This window comes from Mustela nigripes, chromosome 3 (genome assembly GCF_022355385.1).
Source record: "Mustela nigripes isolate SB6536 chromosome 3, MUSNIG.SB6536, whole genome shotgun sequence".
NCBI classification, from domain to species: Eukaryota; Metazoa; Chordata; class Mammalia; order Carnivora; family Mustelidae; genus Mustela; species Mustela nigripes.
The window spans coordinates 153,475,283-153,500,088 of NC_081559.1; the positions used below are offsets into that span (position 1 = coordinate 153,475,283).

Sequence of the window (24,806 nt, forward strand, 5' to 3'; positions counted from 1 at the left end):
CCCATCTATCTATAAAATTCTAGGATTTTATAGAAGTTTCCGCCTGGTTTCTCACGAGGGAGAAATATATTCCATTTCCTCTCCTTGTATTCAGACTAGATAAATAAAGTAAATGGCTGAGGGCATGGATTCCAGAGCCTGGGCTGTGTTCTAGCTCCACCATTAGTTACTGAGTGACTTAACACAACTAACTTGACCTTTCTAGCCTAACTGGACTTGGCTGGTAATGTATTTGTTATGGGGATTATACGAGTTAATATGTGCTTAGTTTGCCCAAAGCCTGAACACTAAATAAATACTCCTTCAATGTTAATGATGATCTTTGATTGCATTATTATTATTGTTCAATATTTTTATTATAATAAAATCTTTCCAGAACCTTTTGTTTGACAATCCTGGTTTGACTGCAATGCAGTAAGGCAGTTTCAATTCCAAGTTGCCCCTCCAACTTGCTGGGGATGTTGAACAGGTTAGCCTCCTCATCCATCACATGGACAAGAGGAGGTTGGAATAGAATCTGTGAGATGTCTTCCACCTCAGGGTATATCACGCTTGGAGTTTCTTAGGCATTTACTACTTTTCCAATTACTCTTTTAGTAATAAAACTGTCTCATTAATCCTTGTAACTTTAAATATTGAATGTCTAAGGGGACAATATATTGAGAAAACTCAGTTATTTTTAAATCTTGGAGGGCTTTTTCTCCTTTTAGTTGGACGTGCATTTGTTCGACTAAGAGGGTGGGGATGGAGGGGCACCTTTCTCTGTTCTGTGGGCCATATGTTTGGATAATAACAGCAGCAGAACTTCTCTAACGACTTTTCAGAGTTATCTTCTGCATGGCATTTTATTCTAGACTTCAGAAGAAATGAAAGAAATCTAACAAAACACAAGTTCAGAGAAACAAAGCTCAGCAGGAGAGTATTTTCATGCTTCGCTTGTTGGGATGGGCACTAATCTGTTCAACAATACCCATTAAATTGCACAGGGAGGGAATCTGATTTAATGGGCATACCCAGATTGAGAATGCTTTCCCACTGAAGTTGTTTTAGATCTTCAGCACGTGAGTATAACAGATAACTGACATGACTTGAAGAAGGCACTTGGGAAAGCCTAGTCTGAAAAGTTTTGTTTTAAATAGGCTATCCGTGAAACCTGTTTTCTGTGTGATAAGACTTTACAAAACAACCCCTTAAATGGTTCTGTCCTTTTTTAGGAACTAGAGTTATCCTCAGTAAATTAGTCTAGAAGACCTAAGAACTCTAACTTTCAGGCTAATGACAACTAATTAAAGGAGCAGCGGGAACCATTTTCCATTGTTAATTATTTCACCAACAAACTCTTATTTGGAAATATTATTGGTATTTCTGTAGAAAGTTATCATTTTCAAATGTAAATATGTTCTTGTTATTTCCTCCTAAAGCACTTAAAAGGCTTTGCATGGGTCTTGGAATTCACACCTTTATGGTATCTACCAGGTTCTGAGTGCTTCCTTCTAGAGTCTCATCTTGGACTCCTTTCTTCCTCTTTCCCAGCTCTTAGGCCCAGGATCCTTCTTCCTTCGGGTGGGCCACAAGTGACTGTGTCCTCTGCTGTGGCTGTCTCCCTTTCCCCTCTAAGATAACTCCTCCCATCCCTCAGATCTCACTGTTCCTTTTGGCACAGCTGTTCTCTACTGCACATTAAACATTCATCAATGTGATTTTATGATTGATGCCTGCCTTCTACCCTTGACTGAGGCTCTTAGAGAACAGGATCCCTTCTGCTTTGGTCCACCACATCCTCCGTGTCTAGTCTAGGACTCAGCACATAGTAAGTGTTCAGTAACTATGTGTGATAAGAATGAATAAAATGAAAGCATCTGATTATGATAAAACTAGTGGGTTTTGCTGACATGAAAAGGGACAGGTGAAGCCATGTAGCTTTTATTGAGATTTAATACAGAATATTTGAAGTTGGGAAAATCCCACTTGAAATCAGTCTTAGAATCACAGACTTTAAGAAACTGCTATTCAGTAGAAACATAATAGGAGCCACATAGGTAGTTTAATTTTTTTTAGTTGTCACATTTTTAAAAAGCAGAAGAACCTGTTAAAATTAATTTAATAATACATTTGATTTATCTAATAGAATATTATTTCAACAAAGAATCTAAGAATTGTCAATGATATATTTTACATTATTTTCTTTTTGTATTGTCTTTAAAATCTGATGAGTATTTTACATTTCCAGCCTATTTTAATATGGGCTATCCATGTCTCAAATGCCCAAGACCTACATGTGGTCATATTAGTGCATTTAGGAACATTTTACATACAAGAGAGTTGGTAGTGGGACGCCTGGGTGGCTCAGTTGGTTGGACGACTGCCTTCAGCTCAGGTCATGATCCTGGAGTCCCGGGATCGAGTCCCACATAGGGCTCCCAGCTCCACGGGGAGTCTGCTTCTCTCTCTGACCTTCTCCTTGCTTATGCTCTCTCACGGTCTCTCTCTCAAATAAATAAATAAATAAATAAATAAATAAATCTTTAAAAAAAAAAGAGAGAGAGTTGGTAGTAAATTGTTTCAGTGCTTTCAAAAATTGAATTAAAATGTTTGAATTCAAATAAGAAAAGATACTAATCATTTAATACCAAGTGCCGTAGTCAGAGACCAACACATTTCTTCTTTTTTAACATCTTAATTGTATTTCTTTCAGTGTTCCAAGATTCATTGTTTATGCACCACACCCAGTGTTCCATGCAATACGTGCCCTCCATAATACCCACCACCAGGCTCACCCATCCTCCTACCCCCTCCATCTAAAACCCTCAGTTTGTTTCTCAGAGTCCACAGCCTCTCATGCTTCATCTCCCCCTCTGATTTCCCCCAGTTCACTTTTCCTTTCCTTCTCCTAATGTCCTCCATATTATTCCTTATGTTCCACAATAAGTGAAACCATGTGATAATTGACTTTCCCTGCTTGACTTATTTCACTCAGCATAATCTCCTCCAGTCCTGTCCATGTTGATACGAAAGTTGGGTATTCATCCTTTCTGATGGAGGCATAATACTCCATTGTATATATGGACCATTTCTTCTTCATCCATTCATCATTGAAGAGCATCTTGGTTCTTTCCACAGTTTGGCGACTGTGGCCATTGCTGCTATGAACACTGGGGTACATATGGCCCTTCTTTTCACTATGTATCTTTGGGGTAAATAACCAGTAGTGCAATTGCAAGGTCATAGTGTAGCTCTATTTTTAATTTTTTGAGGAATCTTCACACTGCTTTCCAAAGTGGCTGCACCAACTTTTATTCCCACCCTAAGAGGGTTTCCCTTTCTCCACATCCTCTCCAACACTTGTTGTTTACTATTTTGTTAATTTTGGCCATTCTAACTGGTGTAAGGTGGTATCTCAACGTGGTTTTGAATTGAGTTTCCCTGATAGATAGTGATGATGAACATTTTTTCATGTGTCTGTAAGCCATTTGTGTATGTCTTCTTTGGAGAAGTGTCTGTTCATTTCTTCTGCCCTCTTTTTGACATGATTATCTGTTTTTTGAGAGTTGAGTTTGAAGAGTTCTTTATATCAGCACTTTGTCAGCCTTCTTTTTCCCACTGGATATTTTTTCCTACTTTGTCGAAGATTATTTGACCATAGAGTTGAGGGTCCATTTCTGGACATATTCTTTTCTTTTGGTCTATATGTCTGTTTTGTGCCAGTACCATGCTGTCTTGGTGATCACAGTTTTGTAGTAAAGCTTAAAATAAGGCAATGTGATGCCCCCAGCTTTGTTTTTCTTTTTCAGCATTTCCTTAGTGATTTGGGGTCTTTTCTGGTTCCGTACAAATCTTAGTATTGTTTCGTCCAGCACTTTGAAGAGTGTCAGTGGAATTTTGATCAGGATGGCATTGAAAGTATAGATTGCTCTGGGCAGTATAGATATTTCACATTGTTTTAACAATGTTTCTTTTAACAATGTTATATTTTCTTACAATGTTTATTCTTTTTTTTTAAAGATTTTATTTATTTATTTGACAGACAGAGATCACAAGTAGGCAGAGAAGCAAGCAGAGAGAGAGGAGGAAGCAGGCTCCCTGTGGAGCAGAGAGCCTGATGTGGGGCTCAATCCCAGGACCCTGGGATCATGTCCTGAGCCAAAGGCAGAGGCTTTAGCCCACTGAGCCACCCAGGAACCTCCACAATGTTTATTCTTTTAACAATTTTTATTCTTCCCATCCATGAGCATGGCATGTTTTTCCATCTTTTTGTCTTCTTCAATTTCTTTCATGAGTGTTCTGTAGTTCCTTGAGGATAGTTCCTTTACCTCTTTGGTTAGGTTTATTCCAAGGTATCTTATGGTTCTTGGTGCTATAATAAATGAAACTGATTCTCTAATTTCCCTTTCTATATTTTCATTGCTAGTGTATAAGAAAGCAACTGATTTCTGTGCATTGATTTTGTATCCTGCCACATTACTGAATTGCTGTATGAGTTCCAGTAGTTTGGGGGTGGAGTCTTTTGGGTTTTCCATATAAAGTATCATATCATCTGCGAAAAGAGAGAGTCTGACTTCTTCTTAGCCAATTTGAATACATTTTATTTCTTTTTGTTGTCTTATTGCTGTTGTTAGGACTTCTAGTACTATGTTAAACAACAGTGGCGAGAGTGGGCATCTTAGTCGTGTTCCTCATCTCAGTGGGAAGGCTGCGAGTTTTTCTCCACTGAGAATGATATTCACTGTGGGTTTTTCATAGATAGATTTTATGAGTTTGAGGATTGTTCTCTCTATCCCTATATTTTGAAGAGTTTTAATCAGAAACAGATGCTGTATTTTGTCAAATGCTTTTTTTGCATCAATTGAGAGGACCATGTGGTTCTTCTTTCTTCTCTTATTGATTTGCTCTACCACATTGATTGATTTGTGAATGTGGAACCACCCTCACATCCCAGGGATAAATCCCACCTGGTCATGTGGATAATCTTTTTAATGTATCATTGGATCCTATTAGCTAGGATCTTGTTGAGAATCTTGGCAGCCATATTCATCAGGGATATTGGTCTGGAATTCTCCTTTTTGATGGGATGTTTGCCTGGTTTGGCAATCAAGGTAATGCTGGCTTCATAGAAAGAATCTGGAAGTTTTCCCTCTGTTTCTATTTTTTGAAATAACTTCAGGAGAACAGGTATTATTTCTTCTTTGAAAGTTTGGTAGAATTCCCCAGGGAATCCTTTAGGTCCTGGACTTTTATTTTTGGGGAGTTTTTGATCACTGCTTCAATCTTGTTACTAGATATTGGTCTATTCATGTTGTCAATTTCTTCCTATTTCAGTTTTAGAAGTTTATAGGTTTCCAGGAATGTATCTATTTCTTCTGTGTTGCTTTACTTATTGGCATATAACTGTTGATAATAGTTTCTGATGATTGTTTCTATTTCCTTGGTGTTAATCATGATCTCCCCCCTTTCATTCATAATTTTATTAACTCGGGTCCTCTCTTTTCTTTTGAATTAGTTTGGCCAGTGGTTTATTGATCTTATTGATTCTTTCAAAGACCCATCTTCTAGTTTCATTGATGTGTTCTACTGTATCTCTAGTTTCTAACTCATTGATTTCTGCTCTAATCAATTATTTCCCTTCTTGTGTGTGGGGTTGGCTTAATTTGTTGTTGATTTTTCCAGTTATTTAAGGTGTAAAGAGAGTTGGTGTATTCTGGATTTTTCAGTGTTTTGGAGAAAGGTTCATGTACTTTCGGAGGGTTGGATAGCTCTGTATTTCCCCCTTAGGACCACCTTTGTCATATCCCATAGGATTTGGACTGATGTGTCTTCATTCTCATTGGTTTCCATGAATTTTTTAAGTTCTTTGATTTCCTGGCTGATCCAAATATTCTTGAGCAGGATGGTCTTTAGCTTCCAAGTATTGGAATTCCTTCCAAACTTTTTCTTGTGGTTGAGTTCCAGTTTCAAAGCACTGTGGTCTGAGAATATGCAGGGAATAATCTCAAGCTTTTGGTATCGGTTGAGCCCCGATTTGTGACCCAGTATGTGGTCTGTTTTGGAGAAAGGTTCATGTACTTTCGAGAAGAATGAGTATTCTGTTGTTTTAGGGTGGAATGTTCTGTATGTATTTATTAGGTCCATCTGGTCCAATGTGTCTTTCAAGGCTCTTGTTTCTTTGTTGATTTTCTGCTTAGATGATCTGTCTGTTGCTGACAGTGGCATGTTCAGATCCCCTACAATTAATGTATTCATATCAATATGACTATTTTGTTTAACAGTGGCCTATGTAGTTGGCTATTCCCATGTTGGGGGAATAAATATTTACAATTATTAGATCTTCCTGGTGGATAGACCCTTTAAGGATGATGTAGTGTCCTTCTGTGTTTCTGACTACAGTCTTTAGCTTAAAATCTAATTTATCTGATAAGAATTACTACCCCAGCTTTCTTTTGAGGCCCATTTGCTTGAAAGATGATTCTCCATCCCTTTACTTTCAGTATGGATGTATCTTTAGATTCAAAATATGTCTCTTGTAGACAGCATATGGACAGGTCCTGTCATTTTATCCAGTCTGAAACCCTGTGCCTTTTTATGGAAGCATCTAGGCCATTCATGTTGAGAGTGATTATTGAAAGATAAGTTTTTATTGACATCATGTTGCCTGTGAAGTTCTTGTTTTTATATATTGTCTCTGTACATTTCTGTTCTATGTCACGCTTGGGTTCTTTCTTCTTTTATAGAACCCCCCTTAGTGTTTCTTGTAGTGCTGGCTTTGTGGTCACATAATTTTTTATACCTTGCCAGTCTTGGAAATTCCTTATTGCTCCATCCATCCTGAATGTCAGCCTTGCTGGATAAAGTATTCTTGGCTGCATGTTCTTCTCATTCAGTGCCCTGAGTATGCCTTGCCAGCCCTTCTGTCTTGCCAGGTTTCTGTGGACAGATCTGACATTATTCTGATGGTCCTTCCTCTGTATGTAAGGAATCTCTTCCCCCTACCTGCCCTTAAGACATCTTGTCTGAAATTATGATTCATGAATTTCACAATGAAGTGTCTGTATGTCTTTCTAGACTCATTGATCTTGGGGAGGGGGTGCCTTTCTGTCTCCAGGTAACAAACGCTTATTCCATTCCCCAGATTAGGGAAATTTTCCTCCAGTATTTGTTCAACTATATCTTCTAGTCTTCTCTCTTTTTCCACCCCCTCAGGGATCCCAATAATTCTGACATTGTAATGTTTCATGGCATCATTTATTTCCCTAATTCTCTTTTCATGGCTTCTAAGTTGTTACAGGCCTCCTCCTGATCCTGCTTTTCTGTCAGTTTGTCTTCCTTGTCTAATTCGGTCTTCTGCCTCAGTTACCCTAGATGTTAGAGTATTTATATTAGATTGGATTTCATTGATAGCATTTTTTACTTATGTCAGATCAGCCCTCACTTCCTCCCTTAGAGATTCTATGCTGCCACTAATGGTCTTCTCCAACCTAGCCATTGCCTGGACAATCTTTACCCTGAATTCCGTTTCTAACATACTGTTTATGTCCATATCCAGTAGTTCTGTGGCAGAGGTTGCAGTCTCTGAATTTTTCCTCTGTTGGGTGCTCTCCTCCTAGTTATTTTGGTGAGAGGTGGTTGAGGGAGGTATAGGTCTCCACGGATGATCTCTTGTCGCCACAGAGATCCAGAAGTGTTTAATCTTACATCTCAGGCTTATTTCATGGGTGTTCGGAGTGTTCTTGTAGATATTTAGCTTACTTCAGGGGACTGGTTGAAACAGGGTCTCCTACTTCTCTGCCATCTTGCCCTTCCTACTTTTTTTTTTTTTTTTAAGATTTTATTTATTTATTTGAGAGAGAGAGCAAGCCAACAAGCAAGAGAGAGTGGGGTTGAGAGGGACAGAGGGAGAGAAAATCTCAAGCAGACTCCCTGCTGAGCATGGATTCCCACTAGTGGGGCTTGATCCCAGGACCCTGAGGCCATGACCCGAGCGGAAATCAAGAGTCCAGAAGCTTAACCGACTGACCAACCAGGCACCCAAAAGGCTAATACATTTCTGTCCTCCACACATAGAAACCCTTTTAACACTGATTCCCTTAAGTTGTGACACACTGAGCATGGATATGTAGGAATAAGAAGGTCTTGGTGCTGCCTAGACATACAGCACAAAGCGGTGTTACAGATCCTCCTTCCAGCCTTCCCTCTGAGGACTGGTCATCATGGGAGGGAGCACAATATGCCCTGGCTCTCTCCCCTGTGTTTCCCCTTGCTTCCAGCAGAGTAGATACACTGGTGCTCTGCAGGCAGTTCAAGAGGCATAACCGAACCATGAAGGATGGGAGGCAGCATCTGCTGTAGGCAAAGCTTGGTCACAGCCGGAAACGACAGCTGGCATGTTTTTCTGCAACACTGATGTTGCCTCTAGGTTCCAATTTGCCAAGCTATATTCTTTTATTCTTTCAAATTTGGCTTATTGCTTCCAACTTCTTTAAAGATTTTAAAATCTAGCCTTAGTTACCCAGTATCTTCTCTCTCCTGCTGCCCTTTCCCATCACTTTTGCCATTCCGCCACTTTGTTGTGCATACAGTGAGCTCTTGACTGACTTTGCATTCTTTAACAACTATTTAGGAAGGAAATGGCTGGCATATTACCCTTCCTTCAGCCATCTATAAAGGTATGGGTAACATGAATCATGAATGCCTGTAGTCATCTTTTTTTTTTTTTTTTAGATTATTTATTTATTTATTTATTTGACAGCGATCACAAGCAGGCAGAGAGAGAGGAGGAAGCAGGCTCCCTGCCGAGCAGAGAGCCCGATGTGGAGCTCGATCCCAGAACCCTGGGATCATGACCCGAGCCGAAGGCAGAGGCTTTAACCCACTGAGCCACCCAGGTGCCCCCTGTAGTCATCTTTTTAAGCAACCTAAAACATATACAATACATACAATAATGTAACAAAAAGAAAATATAGATTTCATTATCCTTTATGCAGAATTAACTCAATGTGAGTAGTTGGATTTTAGAGCAAAAAAAAATAATTTGTCTCTAGCCATTTAGTAAGTATGACATGGAAAGAGTTGAAGAAGAGTAAAATACCTAGACTGTTTGCTCTGTGCATCACTAGGGGTGAGAACACTTTTCGTTACTGGTTAACAACAGAGGTCAGCCTGAAACTTATTAAGGAGAAGGCACTTCAGTGGCATTTGTTTTCTGAGTTTTGAAAAAAAGTAACAGGGTTGGGGGTGGAGTGTGCCTGGGTGGTACAGTTGGTTAAGTGCCCAACTTGGTTTTGGCTTGGGTCCTGATCTCAGGTTCATGAGATGGAGCCCTGCATCATGGTCTGCACTTAGCAGAGAGTCTGCTTGAGATTCTCTTTCTTTCTCTCTCTCTCCCTGTGCACCACCCCTCATCCCCCACCACTCTTTCTCTCTCACTCTTTCTCAAATAAAATAAATAACTCTTTAAAAAAAAAAAAGGGAACAAGATTCTCTTTGGTTTTGGTAGCAACCTACCTTTAAAATGTTTCTCTTGGTAGGTCAGAGATATTTAAAAAGCAGCATTTCATATGCAGAGTAACAGATATTCAGAAACTGGGTAATACTTGAAAATATAGCTCAACTGTGTTATTCCAGAAACCTTAAGTTAGAGAAGTCTGTGATACTACTGCAAATATTGATCTCTGTTCAACCTCTTGTACAGTTGCTGAGTCAGCCATCTATGAATGATGACTTGGACTGCGTGACCTCAAAGATTTTTTATGACTCTATACTTCAGCATCTGGGGGTCTTGATTGGAGACACAATGAATGTCAGTATTTTGAGAACTTTGAGGGCAGAAACTGTTATATTATTGATTTCTATGCCTGAGGAGTAGATACACTGGGCAGAACTGATAAAAATTTCTTGTGCAATTACATACACTTATATTTTGAGCTAGGGCATCAACAGGGATGAGGCAAGTGCATTGAAGGAGTTAAGCAATTTGTTTATATGATCTATTTCATTAAATGACTTACCATCAAAGGTACCATAAATAATATTTTTCACCTTTGGAAATAACATCCATTTAACTCTTGACTTATTTCAACAATGATTGAAATTGTAATTCAGTAAGTGCATAATTGTTGACGTACCTACAAAGCATCAGGTAAACAAAAGGTCAGTTAAATATTAGAGAAAAGGCCAAAGGTAGCTGTAATTTAGTGTTTTAAAATAAAATTATTTACTTTGGTAGTAATTTCTATAACAGCTTCAGTGAATTATAAGATATTTAAGAACCTTAAAATACATTTAGTTTTATGGATCCCAATTTGGCTTATAATCCATATGCCTTCTGGCTCCCAGGTTCTAAGACCTTGGACTAGTCACTTTGCCTCCTTATGCCTCAAACCCTTCCAAAGGAGTTTACACAATAGCTGTCCAAAGTTCATATCTACGACTAAGATTAAGAGTTTTATTTTCAAGTACACTGTAAGTGTATTGAGTGAAGAGTCTCATAACAGGGGCACAAGCCATTCATTATCTTTTTTCATGAAATAAATAAACCTTTGCATTCGGTACCCTTTTCTTTCCATAAACGTACTTCACTTACTGAGCCATCTACATAAATCCTATGATCTGCTGCTCTCTGACACCGGCCTTTCTCTAGCCTACTGGAATGTCAGACATATTTTGTTGTTTAAAAATTCTTCTGTAAAATAACCAGTTATTCCTAAAAGATCACTGTAATGGTTAGGTGTACTATGACTTGTTTTATGAGTGATTTTGGTTCCGTAATGATTTGTTTCCCACAGAAGAATTATTTTTTCTCTTTATATGCTGGGGAGTGCTGGAGAAGAGTTCCAGTAAATATGAAATGAAACTGTGTCTACTTTCACTCAGCTTAATGGTTTTGAGTTTCATCCATACTGTTGCATATATTAGTAGTCTGTTCTTTTATTTTATTACTAAGTAATATTCTGTTGTGTGGATGTACCACAATTTGCTTATCTGTTCACCAAGGGATCAACATTTACGTTATAGTTCTCAGTTTATGAATAAAGCTGATATAAATATTTACATATAGGTATTTGCATGGGCATGTGTTTTCATTTCTCTTAGGTAGTTCTGTATGTATTACTATATAAGAAACTGTCAAACTCCTTTCAAAGTGGTTGTACTATACTACATCCCCACCAGCAAAGAGTCTGGCAGCTCTAGGTGCTTTGAGTCCATGTCAATCCTTAATATTGATTGCTGGTTTATAATTTTATTTTTTACTTTAGCCATCCTACTAGATCCTGATTCTCTTGCTATGTCCTTAATGATATTCTGGGCATCTTTGTGGCCCTGTGAACCTCTTTTCTCTCATTAGGCTGACAATTTAGCTAAATGTTTTTACTAAGTCATGCACATTTGTTTATGTGGAATCAGGTTCTCCATCAAGTGGAGCATAGCTAGGAGTCAGGGGTTCTGAATTGCCTTTTGTCAGCAGGTTGAGTTGGTTGGAACCTGATACTAATGACTCTTCAGGATTAATAAAGTTAAGTCTACTTGACTGCAGAGACTGCTCCTATAATCCCATATAACTGCTTCATACTAGAACCCTTCTTAACAAAGAACTCCAAAGACAGTAAATGCTTCAGTGGAAATTTGTCATCAGCGGAGAAAAACCCTAAGCTGCATATTCAGTTATTATTCAAACAACTCACTAGGAAATGGGGAGAGTCAAGCTGAACAACAACAGGCTAACGGACTTTTAATTGAAATGTCACTTTCACTATTAAACAAAAAAAGCCATTGCTATGATGTGTGATAAAAGTTGATGGTGTCCTATTTCTTTGTGTGGAATTGCTTTTCTCTCATCACTGACTTAATTTGATTGCAACAGTTTGTCAGCTGTCATGTTTGGGTTCCCTCAGCTGCAAACTATAGATAATGGGAGTCTATGCAATTTAGCAATCATGTTCCAACATTTGGTCTCTTATAATCAAGATGAACTAAGAATTTTATTTTCCCCTATGACTTTGGAATAATAAAGTTCAAAGCTTTCTTTTTCATCTGTCCTGTTTTTTACAGGTGGCTTGTTTAATATCTTGCATTCTTGTCCTGATAGTTATCTACGCGGTAGGACCCTTGCTTTACTGGCTGCCCATGGTATGGTAGTACTTTTTTATTATTTACTTTTTAACTTTACTTTTAATGAAATCATTGTATATTAAAATGTCTTAGAAGAGTAGTCTCAATGGCCCTACATCTGAAAACCATGTGACAGAAGTAATGATTGAATGGAGGAGGGGGTTGGACAGAGACAACATTTGATGGGTGAAGAAAGGGAAGAGTCCATGGCTGTTTTCTGTTTCTTAGACTTATGTGTAAAAATGGCATTGTGGAATTAGATTTATTCTGTGCTTGTTTGGAGGGCAGAACTGGGCAATCTCTGGTGTATAAGGCACAGACTTTGGGAGAATTTTATCAGAACTCATCGACTGTTAGAAAAATATGTGTAGAGCAAGGGAGTAAGGAACAAAATACATCTTGCCACCCTTGATATCTTTATACAAAGTGACCCAGAACACCACTGTGCTTTTTATAAGTCTGGGGCACTGAAGTGACCCAAATAAGATCCCGGTCTTCAGAGAGCCAGAGATCATTCATTCCTGTCTTGTTCTAATTCTTCATTAATATAGTGAGTATCAGTCATTTCCACAGCAGATCTAATAATCAAATTCACTTTTCAAGAGAGTTATAAATATCCACATGTGATACCAGATCATTGGTGCTGAAGGCAATTATAAAGAAATATATAATATAAATATTTAATTTTTTTGCAACAAACTTCAAATGGCAGTGGCTAATTAAAGTTAAGAGGACATTTGGCTTTATAACATGCACCCTTATAATTCATTACTTTTCTTTTCTTTCTTTCTTATGTTTTACAATGACATAAATTTTATACTGTGATTTTCTAGAATTGATATTATATTCCTAAAGTATAATAATAGGCTAGTTCTAAACAAAATGAATATTGCTTTAGTCTTCTAAATGGTGATTGCTTTTCTCTAGTAAGTACTTTAAAAACAAAGGCATAAAAATTCCTTAATCTTTTTAAATTCAGATTAAAATCTTTATCTTATTTCTTCATCAACTTTTTTCTATTTGTAGTGTGTTCTTGCAAGTATTATTGTTGTGGGACTGAAGGGAATGCTAATACAGTTTCGAGACTTAAAAAAATATTGGAATGTGGATAAAATTGATTGGGTAAGTAGAAATTTGACCTAAAATTTCCTTCTTTGGCTTTAACATGCATTGCAAAATCAACTGTAATATTTTTATTTGCAGAAAATACTTTTGGCCATTTGAAACTTGTATACTTCATAAGCTACCATTTATTTTCTGAGTTCTTAATAAAGGCATTAAAATATAGAAAGTAAACTATTTTTGTAAATATATAGACTGTAAAATAGAAAACTCATTTATTTGAGGTATATAAGAACAGAAATGGAATTTTGTCAAATTTTGATTGATGTGTTGTTTGAGAACTTTTAATGAAATGCTAACTAACTTGAATTAGGGATTCTCAGTTTCCATTTTGAATTGATTCTGGAAATGAAGCTCATCAAGGAAGCACACACTAATAGAACACATATGAAAAACTATCACTAATTGCTAAGAAATGTGTTGCATTAATATAGGTTGAACATCTTAACAATGACCATATTCATTCTAAATATAGTCTCACGAACTTAGTTTTAAAGGGGTTACATTGGGAGGAGCGTTATGTTAATAGGATGTTGCCAGCAAGAGATTAAATATTACTGATCAATGATCAAGTGTGGCTTTTACTAACAGAAATGTTTAACATACATATTCTAGAGAAATGTATCTATGCAGGAGCATCCAAAATACTTTACATTTCCAATATAGGTGAAGTATTTCATAAGTACCCTTTATTTAGCTCTATCATGGCATTCACCATATTGAAATGCAGTTGTCTATATATTTCCCCTCCTTTAGATTCTTTGCTCAGAGAGACTTTGGGGGGGTTATTTGTGCTGGTGCCTATTTTCATAATATATCTCCCAAGGCTAAGTGTTACTCTACCAAAGTACAAGGCTGGGTGCCATGGGGAATTCAGAGATAAATAAAGAACTATTTGTCTCCTCCAGACACTTATATTCACTTATATATATATTCCAGAATATTTGTGTAGAAGCAGACATAGAAACATCAACTTATTATGCAAAGCATGATACAATGTGACCTCAAGCAAAAGTACAAGTTTAGTTCTGGGGGGAAAAAATGGAGGCTGGAGCATTTAATTTGGACTGGTCCAAATGAAAGAGTCTGACAGCTGAAATGTGAACTGAGACTTGAAGGAACCGTATTTGATAGGCAGGCCAAAAGATTAAAATTAGCCAGACTCATGGAAGATCATGGCTTTTTAAAGGTGATATGTGTGAGGTAGCACATGGATATAGAGAAATTAGAGGATGTAGACTTACTGAATAAGCTATTTGATAACCCTATGATAAAGGTATTTCTAAGGAATGCATTAATTACATAAGAGGGAGCACATGACCATATTGGAAGGGGAGTGATGTCAGGGAAGGTTTTTTTCCAGGAAATGATGGGTAGAACATCTAGTGTGAGGGTGGGAGTAGTGAAAGATGGGGTTGCAAAACTTAAGAATGAGTTGGACTTGGAAAGGCTGCTAATGTGGTGCGAAGAAGACTAGACTTCATTCTGAGGGCAGTGAGACATCATCAAAAGGTGATGAGTCTAAAATCCTTTCCCATAGGACTTTTTAGACCTGGTGCTATCTGCAGGTATTGAGGGATAAGACAGAGAAATCACAAGTTAACATGATATTTTTTTTTTTGGTTATTTTATGTGAATTAGTTTTACTGAATGGATGTTCAGTGAAGTTCTTTCTTAGCATGATGTTTGGTTATATTATCAGAATATTTCTTGTGGTTGAACACCCAGCATCAAGTTTCTATGAGAGTGATGTGTCCTTTTTATCTCAGAATTAAGGATTATATACAAGGTTGAAGTGGACAGATATTTTTTAGTTGCTAAGGAATTTAACAGTGAGAAGCCATTGATGATTGGGATACAATCTGGGCATAGCATTTATAGTGAGAATCTTGCACAGACTTTTTTGTATATAGATTATATTACCCAGTAGACAGAATATGTCCAGATTACTCAATAGATACCTAAAATATCATGGAAGTGAAGTTACCAAAGATGTTTATATATGTAAAATAATTTGAAGGTTGAAAGTTTAAGAAAATCATGTAAGCAGTCCTCACATGAAAAGTCAGAAATTTTTATTACTTTAAATTGTTTATAGTAGAGTAATGATTCCACTTTGAGCTGTAGATCAAAACATTCTCTGAGGTAATGAGGAAATAGGAATCCAAAATGGAGACCATGGGCTCAGAACTGAGTTTGAGTAACTGAACAGTGGGAATAGAATTCACATCTACAGAAATATAATAATGTATATCAATCACCAGAACAGATCAAGAAGAGGTGAAGTGATTGAGTAGCTGCTCAAATGTATGTGTTTATGTGTTTATGTATTTCCTACTTGAGGTCAGCTTTGGAGTTAGCTTGTGTTTAGGGGTTGTGAGTGCTAATAGAGGAGGGATCAAGTGGGAACATATAATGAAAAAAATAGGAGGCTGGGAGTTAACTAATCCCTTATAGCTGTGACAACAACATTTGGATCTTTAATAGATATTACAGAATAGTTATGGGACTTATGTTAACCAATGGAACTGTATACTGGCTATGTTGTTAATTTACATTTGGTATTTTTTTCAAAGCTATAAATGTAGCCCCAGGAAATAACTAAGCATTGTGAACTCAACTTACAATAGATGATATTGTGGGAGAGTAAATATGCTTTAAAAAATAGAACCAGATGGTACCAAAATTTTTGGTTGCTCTGATGAATCATGGCCTCTGGGCTCTGTGGTTTTTTTAAATGGCAGGAACCAGGATCCTCAGTTCCCTATGCTATATTGAATCATGGAGGTTGGCCATGAGGAATTGGATTTATAAAGCTTTTGGGTAAAATCTTATTCTGCCACACCCAGGCGGGTTCAGTCAGCATTAAGGGATGAGTAAGAAACAAAGCAATCAAGGCAAGTTGAAGTAATGATCAAAAACTTACAGCCTTATTTTGTATGTGATGAAGCATAATGTAACTCATTCGGGGGGAAAATTACACTGTATACATATAAAAGACTCAAATGATTGTCTTTTTGCCTGAATAGAGGAAAAACATCCCAGTATCTAACCTATGAGATGACAGGCTGAGGATGATGTCATAGTAAGTCCTAACTTAGCATTACATTTCTTGGTGATGGATCTGAACATGAGAAAACTCAAAATATATTTTCTCTTTTTACTTCAGATTTTTGTTTCTTCTATATCAAAAAGAATTTTATAGATAAAAATTTCTCCATTTACTTTCAAGGGCTTGGCTTTTCTAAATAGCCCATCACAAAGAACCACTCAAGCTCCATTTAGTTAAATAATACAAAGGAGAAGCATGTAAAAAATGCTATTTAGAAACATTTGCTTCAAACTTGTCTCACCCCGCCCCACAAAAATCTGTGCTATCTTCAGATTATAGAGAAGTTTCTAACTTTTTCATTTGCATATGAAATTGAATTAGGTTGTTGAAGATGTTTTAAAGTTCTAATATAGCCATCTGGACAGAAAGAAATTAATTTTAGAATTGTATGCATAGGTAAAAGTGATGCAAATAATTTAGGGAAAAGAGAAAGCTTGAACATTTTGTTGGTCTACTATTTGATGAATGCAGGATATTGTGTTTAAGAAATAAAACCACCTGGATTTCACAAATTATTTTGCTTTTAAAGATTTTTTTTTTTGCCAACAATAAACTTAGAAATGTCAACTATAATACAATATTTTGTGATAGATTTTCATTTCAGTAGTTGGACAAAACTGTAATAATGTTGAATAATGTTGGAATCCCAACTGGAGAAAAATAATTTTCTTGCTATCTTTTGAAATATTCCCGAGGCCTAAATTGGCCCAGAATGTTCAGCTTTCACAATGTCATAAGAAGTCGCCCCTTGCAAATAAAATTATACCAATCTCTATAGTGGCTGATCTAAAAGAGTCATTGGTAATGTAGATTTAGTCATTTTAACTGTTAGGCTTTGAGGGTCTTATGTAGTAATAAACTACATTAGTTCTTTGTATAACAATCTTAGAACACAGGCATTGTGGGGAATGACCAAAAATCTGCTAACAATTGCTTGTAATATTACATTAAATGAGAAAACAGTGGGAAATTATGCTTTTGAACCATACACGTCCACCAAATATTTACAGATCTGAAAGGAAGTGTTGTTGGGGATTGCACTAGTAGGGGCTGGCAGTTTCTAGAAATGAAAGAATGTGTCTTTTCCCCACTTTTGCTGCTGGGAGTCTGATGGGACCAGGATTCGTCTCTCTGTCCCGGGCTTCTGTTTACCCCTTTTTAAATAATATATTCTTGCTGAGAGATTTGGTCACAGGAATGTTGTAGAATAAGATTGTGAGGAATTTAGCAATCGTGAGAAAGATGAGAAATTACCAAAGGACTCGTATCTCTTATTTCCTCCTTCTCTTTCAGGGCATCTGGGTCAGTACATATGTATTTACAATATGCTTTGCTGCCAATGTGGGGCTGCTGTTCGGTGTGGTCTGTACCATAGCTATCGTTATCGGTCGCTTCCCAAGGTAAGATCTTACTTAAATGCTGTCTATTTTGACACAGCAGCAAAGTCAATGATATTGCCAGTTACTTTTATATCTGTGGAATATTGAGTGCTATGCTCATGTTTTAGTTGGTATCAGAGAATTAGAGATGAAAGGAAAAATTTTCTCTACATACAATATATAACAATTTTGGTCTTAATGAAGAGACTTATCTTGTCCACACTATAAAGTAAAACATATAAAATCTATCAAAGTAAATAAATTAACTCATACCCATACACTATGCTGCAGAGCTGTTTTTTTTTTTAATCAAGTGAAGGTGATATATTATGCAGTGACTATATAAAAGTTAATCATTTAGAAAGTTAAATAACTTCAGTAAATTTTTCAGAAGCCAAATTTATATATATAATATACATAAATATATATATAATATACATAATCATTTATTGAAGAACTAGATAATTTATTAAAGATAAGTTAGATAATTTATTGAAGAGCTCTAGATAATTTATTGAAGATTTCTACTGAACATCTGTAAACCATTCCCCTATTTTGGCCAGTTATTTTTCTACTTCAAGTGTTCATCACCTGATAATGCTTCTACTCATTTCTCATCCTTCCCTTGAAATTCTTTGTGAAATAATATACTTCAAAAACATTTTAAGTTTTACCTCTACAGATTCTATAGAGAGATTTTTATAGAAATCTGTGTAAATTTATTAGTATCTGGTCCTATTTTGCCACTGATTCCCTCTTTACTTCTTTTTCCCTTAAAACAAGATTTTCCCAAACACTGTCCACTCTCTTATTACCCTTTTGGTCAATCTACCTCTTGTGGCTTGGACATATGGGGTTATGGGAACCCAGATGAGGTAAATTATAATGGTTAATCTCTACCTAGATGTCTCCAGTGTTACTCTCTATTCCTGAGGATCCCAGAGAAATATAGAATTAACAATGTTTTATGAACAAATGGGATGTAGGATTTTAACCATTACAGATAAGTTCTATTTGTTAAAATGACATCCTTTTTACATTTTCATTGCTAATGTAGTGATTCAGAAATGCCATTTTATTTTTATCTGACTGAATTCTAGGGCAAAGACGCTGAGTATAAAAAACATGAAAGAAATGGAATTGAAAGTGAAGACTGAAATGGATGGTGTAAGTTTCTTTTTCTTTTCCTTTGTGTAATTATTAAAAATTTCTGTAGTTCAGATAGTTTTAAGGTATCATAAGTAGAAAATGGATTTTAAGTAGATGGTGATTTTAAATTCGTGATAATTTTATTTTTAATTGGCATGAACTTTCCATGGTATCTGTGACCACCATACACGTGGCAGTTGACATGCAAAAAATCAACAGAACAAGAGCAAAAATCTTGTGTTAACATTCCACTGAGATGATAGTCATAGAACTACAGTTCACAATGGGATCTTTGTCCAGATTAGTTCAGACATTTGGAAACCTCTTCCATTCGCTAAGTTGCATAAAATAGTCAAACTAGACAAATAGTCTATTCTGAATTAAATTATGGAAGAAGATAGGGAATAAAGAAGAGAATAAAGCAAGGATGGATCATGGTATTGCTTTGTTTTTTTTTAAACACAATTAGATTGCATTATTAGCAGAGGGTAATTAAGTCCAATGGTTATGGAATGCTAATAGAATTGGTTTCTTGAGCAGCGGACATCTTTTTTAAGGAAACAGCTTATGGAAATAGTCTTGCCTGTGTATGTTTGAACAGGCCAGTTGTGTTTGAGTTCTAGTCTTACATAACTTATATATTCTGAAGGATGGCCAAAACAAGTTTAAGGTGAGGGGAAAGATGTTGACTTAAATATTTTGCCAATTTAAAAAAATTGTCTGCACTTGGAACCCACTTTGTAAATGTTTGACTAACCGTTGTTATTTGTTTTTTTTTTCCCTTCTATTTATCTTATTTATTTGTTTCGGTACCTCATGATTGCCTTCAGAACAAAGAGAACTGGCATTCCACCAGAAGGACCTATTGTCAGGGTATTTCTGAGTAGACAGGAAGTAGGAAGTAGCGCCAGGAGTCCTGTGACATGTAGGGAAATGGCGCACATGTTTACACATGAACATGCATGTATGTATGTGTGTAAATTGAATAATTAGCATATAGTATTATTGTATTAGATTCAGGTATATAACATAGCGATTCAGTATTTACATACATTATGGCTTGTGTTTTTAATAAGTGTGAAAAAGTTTGCTTCATAGAGAGATATTAGAGTACAGAGCCCTAAGAGTGTCCCAGGCTCAAGCTTTCCACCAGTGATGCCTTTCTTTTCTTTCTTTAAATTTTCCATGAGAATTTAGTCCTCACACAAAGTCCTAGACTGGCTCTTGGGCCCCTAGAAGCCCCTGTGTATCCACTCTACACATACAACTATGCACATTACCCTTGACATTTGTAGCTTGGAAATAGAATTCCAGTTTGACCATTTTTCAGCTTAAAGATTATGCAGAAGAATAAATTCTGTCTCATCTGTTCCTTCTTTCCAGGTTAAACATATGGGCAAGTGAATGAGAGGATTTTTAGGAAGATAAAAATGTCAAAATTCACACATCTTTAAACATTGGTTCCAGTGTAGTCACATACCTGAATAATAACTGTGTCACATGGAAATGTTAATTTTCTTGGAATATTATCTTCACTAATTATTTAGTATTTTGTATTAAAAATAAGAGGGAAAGAAAGCTCAGAGCGAATTTTTTTTAAATTATGTTATGTTAGTCACCATAAAATACATCATTAGTTTTTGATGCAGTGTTCCAAGATTCATTGTTTATGTACAAAACCCAATGCTCCATGTAATACATGCCCTCCTTAATACCCACTACCAGGCTCACCGATCCCCCCCAAAACACTCAGTTTGTTTCTCAGAGTCCACAGTCTTTCATGGTTCATCTCCCCCTCCTATTTCCCCCAATTCACTTTTCCTTTCCTTCTCCTAATGTCCTCCATGTTATTCTTTATGTTGCACAAGTAAGTGAAACTATATGATAATCAACTTTCTCAGAGTGAGATTTTGAACATGAGCTGTTTAGGTGGAGTTTTTAGCCAACTTCAAGCATGGCAATGGTCCACCACTCCCTTCCTCTGTTCATGCTCTCCCACCTCTTCATTTGAAACAAATGTCCTTGACTTGGGGGAGACCTCTTTTGGAGTGAACTCAACCCCGATGAGGATTTCTTTTATAACACAATTTGAATCTTTATTCCTAAACAAATACCTGTTTTTAAAAAAGTTAACTTAAAGCAACATATTGGCCCAATCATGTGGTATGATTGGTGGGTTGATCTTCAATGTGGGACTTTTTCTTCCCCACCCCCAAAGATTTTATTTATTTGACAGAGAGAAAGAGATGGAATGAATAAGCAGGGGGAGCACCAGAGGTAGGGGGAATGCAGGCTCTCTGTTGAATGGGGAGCCCAATGCTGGTCTTGATCCTAGGCCCCTGGGATCATGACCTGAGCCAAAGGCAGACACTTAGCCAACTGAGCCACCCAGGTATTCCTGATACGGGGGCTTCATGATCACTAAGTATTACAGGCCCAGGAATTTTTTTATTTTTGGTCTGTAAGAGAGTTACTCTTTTTAAAAAAGTTTTTTTTTTTTTTTTTAAATTCCAGTGAGTTAATGCACAATGTTATATTAGTTTCAGGTCTACAATATAGTGATTCACCCCTTCCAACATCATCTGGTGCTCATCACAAGTGCCCTCCTTAATCCCAGTCACCTATTTCACCCAACTCCTTATCCTCCTCTCCTCTGGTAGCTATCAGTTTCTTCTCTATAATTAATAGTCTGCTTCTTGATTTGTCTTTCTCTGTAAGAGATTTACTCTTGATTGAAAGTTAATCTGATAACGTAAGGTTTTTGCTTTCTGGAATAGTTTATTTGTAGCAAATCTCACTTTCTAGAGTTTAATCAGTTGTGTAGCCATAGATATGTTTTAAGACTATGTAGTTTAAAAATGTACCTACTTAGAAGATGAGGAAGCTGAAGAGTAACACCTAATATTTTCTTTCTTTCTCTGATTGTATGCTTCTGTATTCCCTGGGTTTCCTCTTCTATGCAAGTACTAAAGCCTGAAGGAGTATCTCTTTATTTAATTGGCAAGGAGTTATTTCACAGAACTTAACCAGCTTCTTGATTTCTAGGTCAGACCCCTGCCCCAAAGATCATGGAGAGCAGGATTTCAGGTGCATACAACCAGTTGGTGCCAGGAAGACCTGGGCAGTGGCCAAAGCAGGCACATTTTGTTTGGAAGCTTTTTCTTCTCCCTTCCTGCATCTCCTACTGTGTCCTGGCAGTCTGGTGTAACCCAGGCCTGCTCCAAGTGAAGCCAAATTCCCCATACCTCCTCTTGGTTTCTTTCTCCTAGTTAGGACTATAATTGCTTGTAAGGTTATAATTCCAGCCAAAAGAAAGCTATGTCTTTATGAGGTAAATGACTGAGAGTTGACCCTTTAGGACAGATTTTCATTAAAAACAAAACAAAACAAAACCCTGATGATCAGGTGAATGAAATTTTGATTTCTAGATTGTACGGAAGAGGTACTTTTGGGAAAACAGGGCTTCCTGGTACTCTTTGGATATCCTAGGGTGCTGCTTTCCTCAAATCCATAGGAATAAGGGCCATTTTCTGAAAAGATGCAGGATCACCTCATAGTTATTAATGCTTTTTAGTAAAGAGGAAGTGCATGTTTTTCCTAAGAAGCATGATAATATACTAAGTTCTCCAAATAAGTTATAATAATGATAACCTTGGCTAAGAAACTGCTTCCATCATTGAGTGATATTTGGATTTATAAGATTTAGATTCTTTAGATAGAGTTATCCTCTTATTTCATTCAGAATTCTGAATTTATTCCTATTTTCCTCCAAAAGGAAACCCTGCAGCAGGTGAAAATTGTCTCAATAAACAACCCTCTTGTTTTCCTGAATGCAAAGAAGTTTCATACTGATATAATGACCATAATCCAAAAAGAAAATGTGAGCAACCAGCTACTGGATGATGTCAGCAAGGTAGGATCAGCTAGTTCATGATTACAATAATGTACTACAAATAACCGTATATCATGATACTAAGACATGAATCATGAAATATAACACATTAAAGAGTGCTTGGAGACCTCTCCCTCAGCAAAGCCTTCTGTCATGTTAAACTTTTCATTTGGTTCTTGTAGTTAGTTTTTAGGTAATTACTCTCATTCATCCACTCATTCCTTCCCTCAGCATATATCTAGTGGACATGTGTACTAGGTATTATAGCCCTGAGAAGAATAAATAAGCAAATCACTTACCCTAAAGGACCTTTTTACCAAGAGAAAGAAGAGCCATATCCAAATCCAAGAGATAGAATATGATAAATGACTTCAGCGATGTGTTAACTGTTGCCATCATTTTGTAATTATTATATTACTAAATATTATATTACTAAATATTATATTATTAAATTTTGTATTATTATAAAAAACTAGCATTCCTTATCTGCACAGGTTATCTTCATTAACAGAGATATCAAATGTGCATCAGGTTGATTGTATGTAAATAAGCTATCTGTGATTATTTGAATCCTTAAGCCCTTAAGCATGGACTTTCGAGCGAAGCTGTTTGGGTTTAACATTGATGAGCTGTGGGAAATTAACTAAGTTATTAAACGTTCTGTGATACAGTTTCCTGATCTATAATCAGGATGATTAAATGAGTTAATATATACAAGGCACTCAGAATAAAGTCTGGCCTACTCAATGCTATAAAATCTTAACTAATATTATTAGTTTGAGTGCAAGTAGTACCCTCTCCATGAAGCTTTTCCTTGACTACTTCAGATTACACAAGTCTCTTTCTCCTGTGTCCTTGAGTGTATATTATCCCGTCACTCCAGTACCTAGAAGTATTGACTCTCCCATTTCTAGAATTGCAGAAGCTGTCTAGTAACATATTCCTGATCCTTGCAGCTTTCTGCTTCTGGGCCTCATTCTGATCTACCCCACAGAGGTCCTAAACACAGGATCAAATATATTATATGCTGGGCATGGTGCAAAGTGAAAATGTGAGGTCCCTTGTTCAACAATTATTGAGTTTCAAGATGACATTCACAGAGCATTAAACCAAGTAGGAGACCCTTCTAAGAATGGGACCCTGTATGACCACACAGGTTGCAAGCCTATGAGACTGGCTCAGCCTGCATATCTCCAGCTTTGTCTTTTCCTCTCTACTCTTCAGTATGTCACTTTCATCAGATTACTAGGAACCCTACCTGTGATTTTGGGTTGAGAAGAACTTGCACTCATGCCTAAGATGGACATCATTCCTAGTTGTTCAAGTTGGATACAAGGCCTCTTTCTTTTATAAAGCCATGCTTACTTCATAGCAATGTTTAGCTCTATTATGAGATAGGCAGGTTCTTGTGGCTGATGTAAGTTCACAACCACCATACACAATAATATTGTGGGAAAATTTGTCCACAGTTCCAAATAACCTAATTAACCCATATGAAACATGTAGTCTTATTTTACCAAAATGTAAATTTACTTCTTGAAATGATATGCTTCTTTGTAGGATTTATCATGACTAGTAGAGACATGAATATTTTTATAACCAGTTATTTATTGGTAGTTGATAGTATTTTCCTTTGAATATTTTCCTGAAAGACAAAGGTTGTTCCAATGTGTTTTCAGAAATTGAAAGTTGGCATATGGTTTATCTCGTAGCATATGAAGTCAGAAATAAACCTCATTAATGCAGCTTTCTGGGAAGAGGTTCCACATACATGATTTTACCTACTTGGGACTTACGAAATTTGAGTCTAATAATCAAGTAGAGTTCAGGGAATCTAAGTTATTGGTACATAATGACATCCAAAGGGATTCTTTAACTCAGAACTCTGTGGTGGTAAGAAAGGATTTCTTGAGAGTATGTTTCACTGTAGTGAGAATAATGCAAATATTCTGTATTAACAGACTGCGAGTTTTAAAGGATACGCTAAGGATGCACATGGTAATCTGGAATCTCTTCTGTCTGAGGAATCAGGGATGAACCTTTATTCAGAATG

At 36.6% G+C, this 24,806-nt stretch overlaps 1 protein-coding gene across 1 annotated transcript in view; it reads left to right on the top strand.

Annotated features, from left to right (window-relative positions):
- SLC26A7 (solute carrier family 26 member 7) overlaps positions 1–24,806 on the top strand; it is a 111,553-nt gene that overhangs the window by 69,791 nt on the left and 16,956 nt on the right. The window contains exons 9-13 of the mRNA XM_059395521.1: positions 12,040–12,117; positions 13,126–13,221; positions 17,627–17,733; positions 18,813–18,879; positions 22,637–22,774. Coding sequence (XP_059251504.1) covers positions 12,040–12,117; positions 13,126–13,221; positions 17,627–17,733; positions 18,813–18,879; positions 22,637–22,774 — 486 coding nt within the window. The remainder of the gene's footprint in view (positions 1–12,039; positions 12,118–13,125; positions 13,222–17,626; positions 17,734–18,812; positions 18,880–22,636; positions 22,775–24,806) is intronic.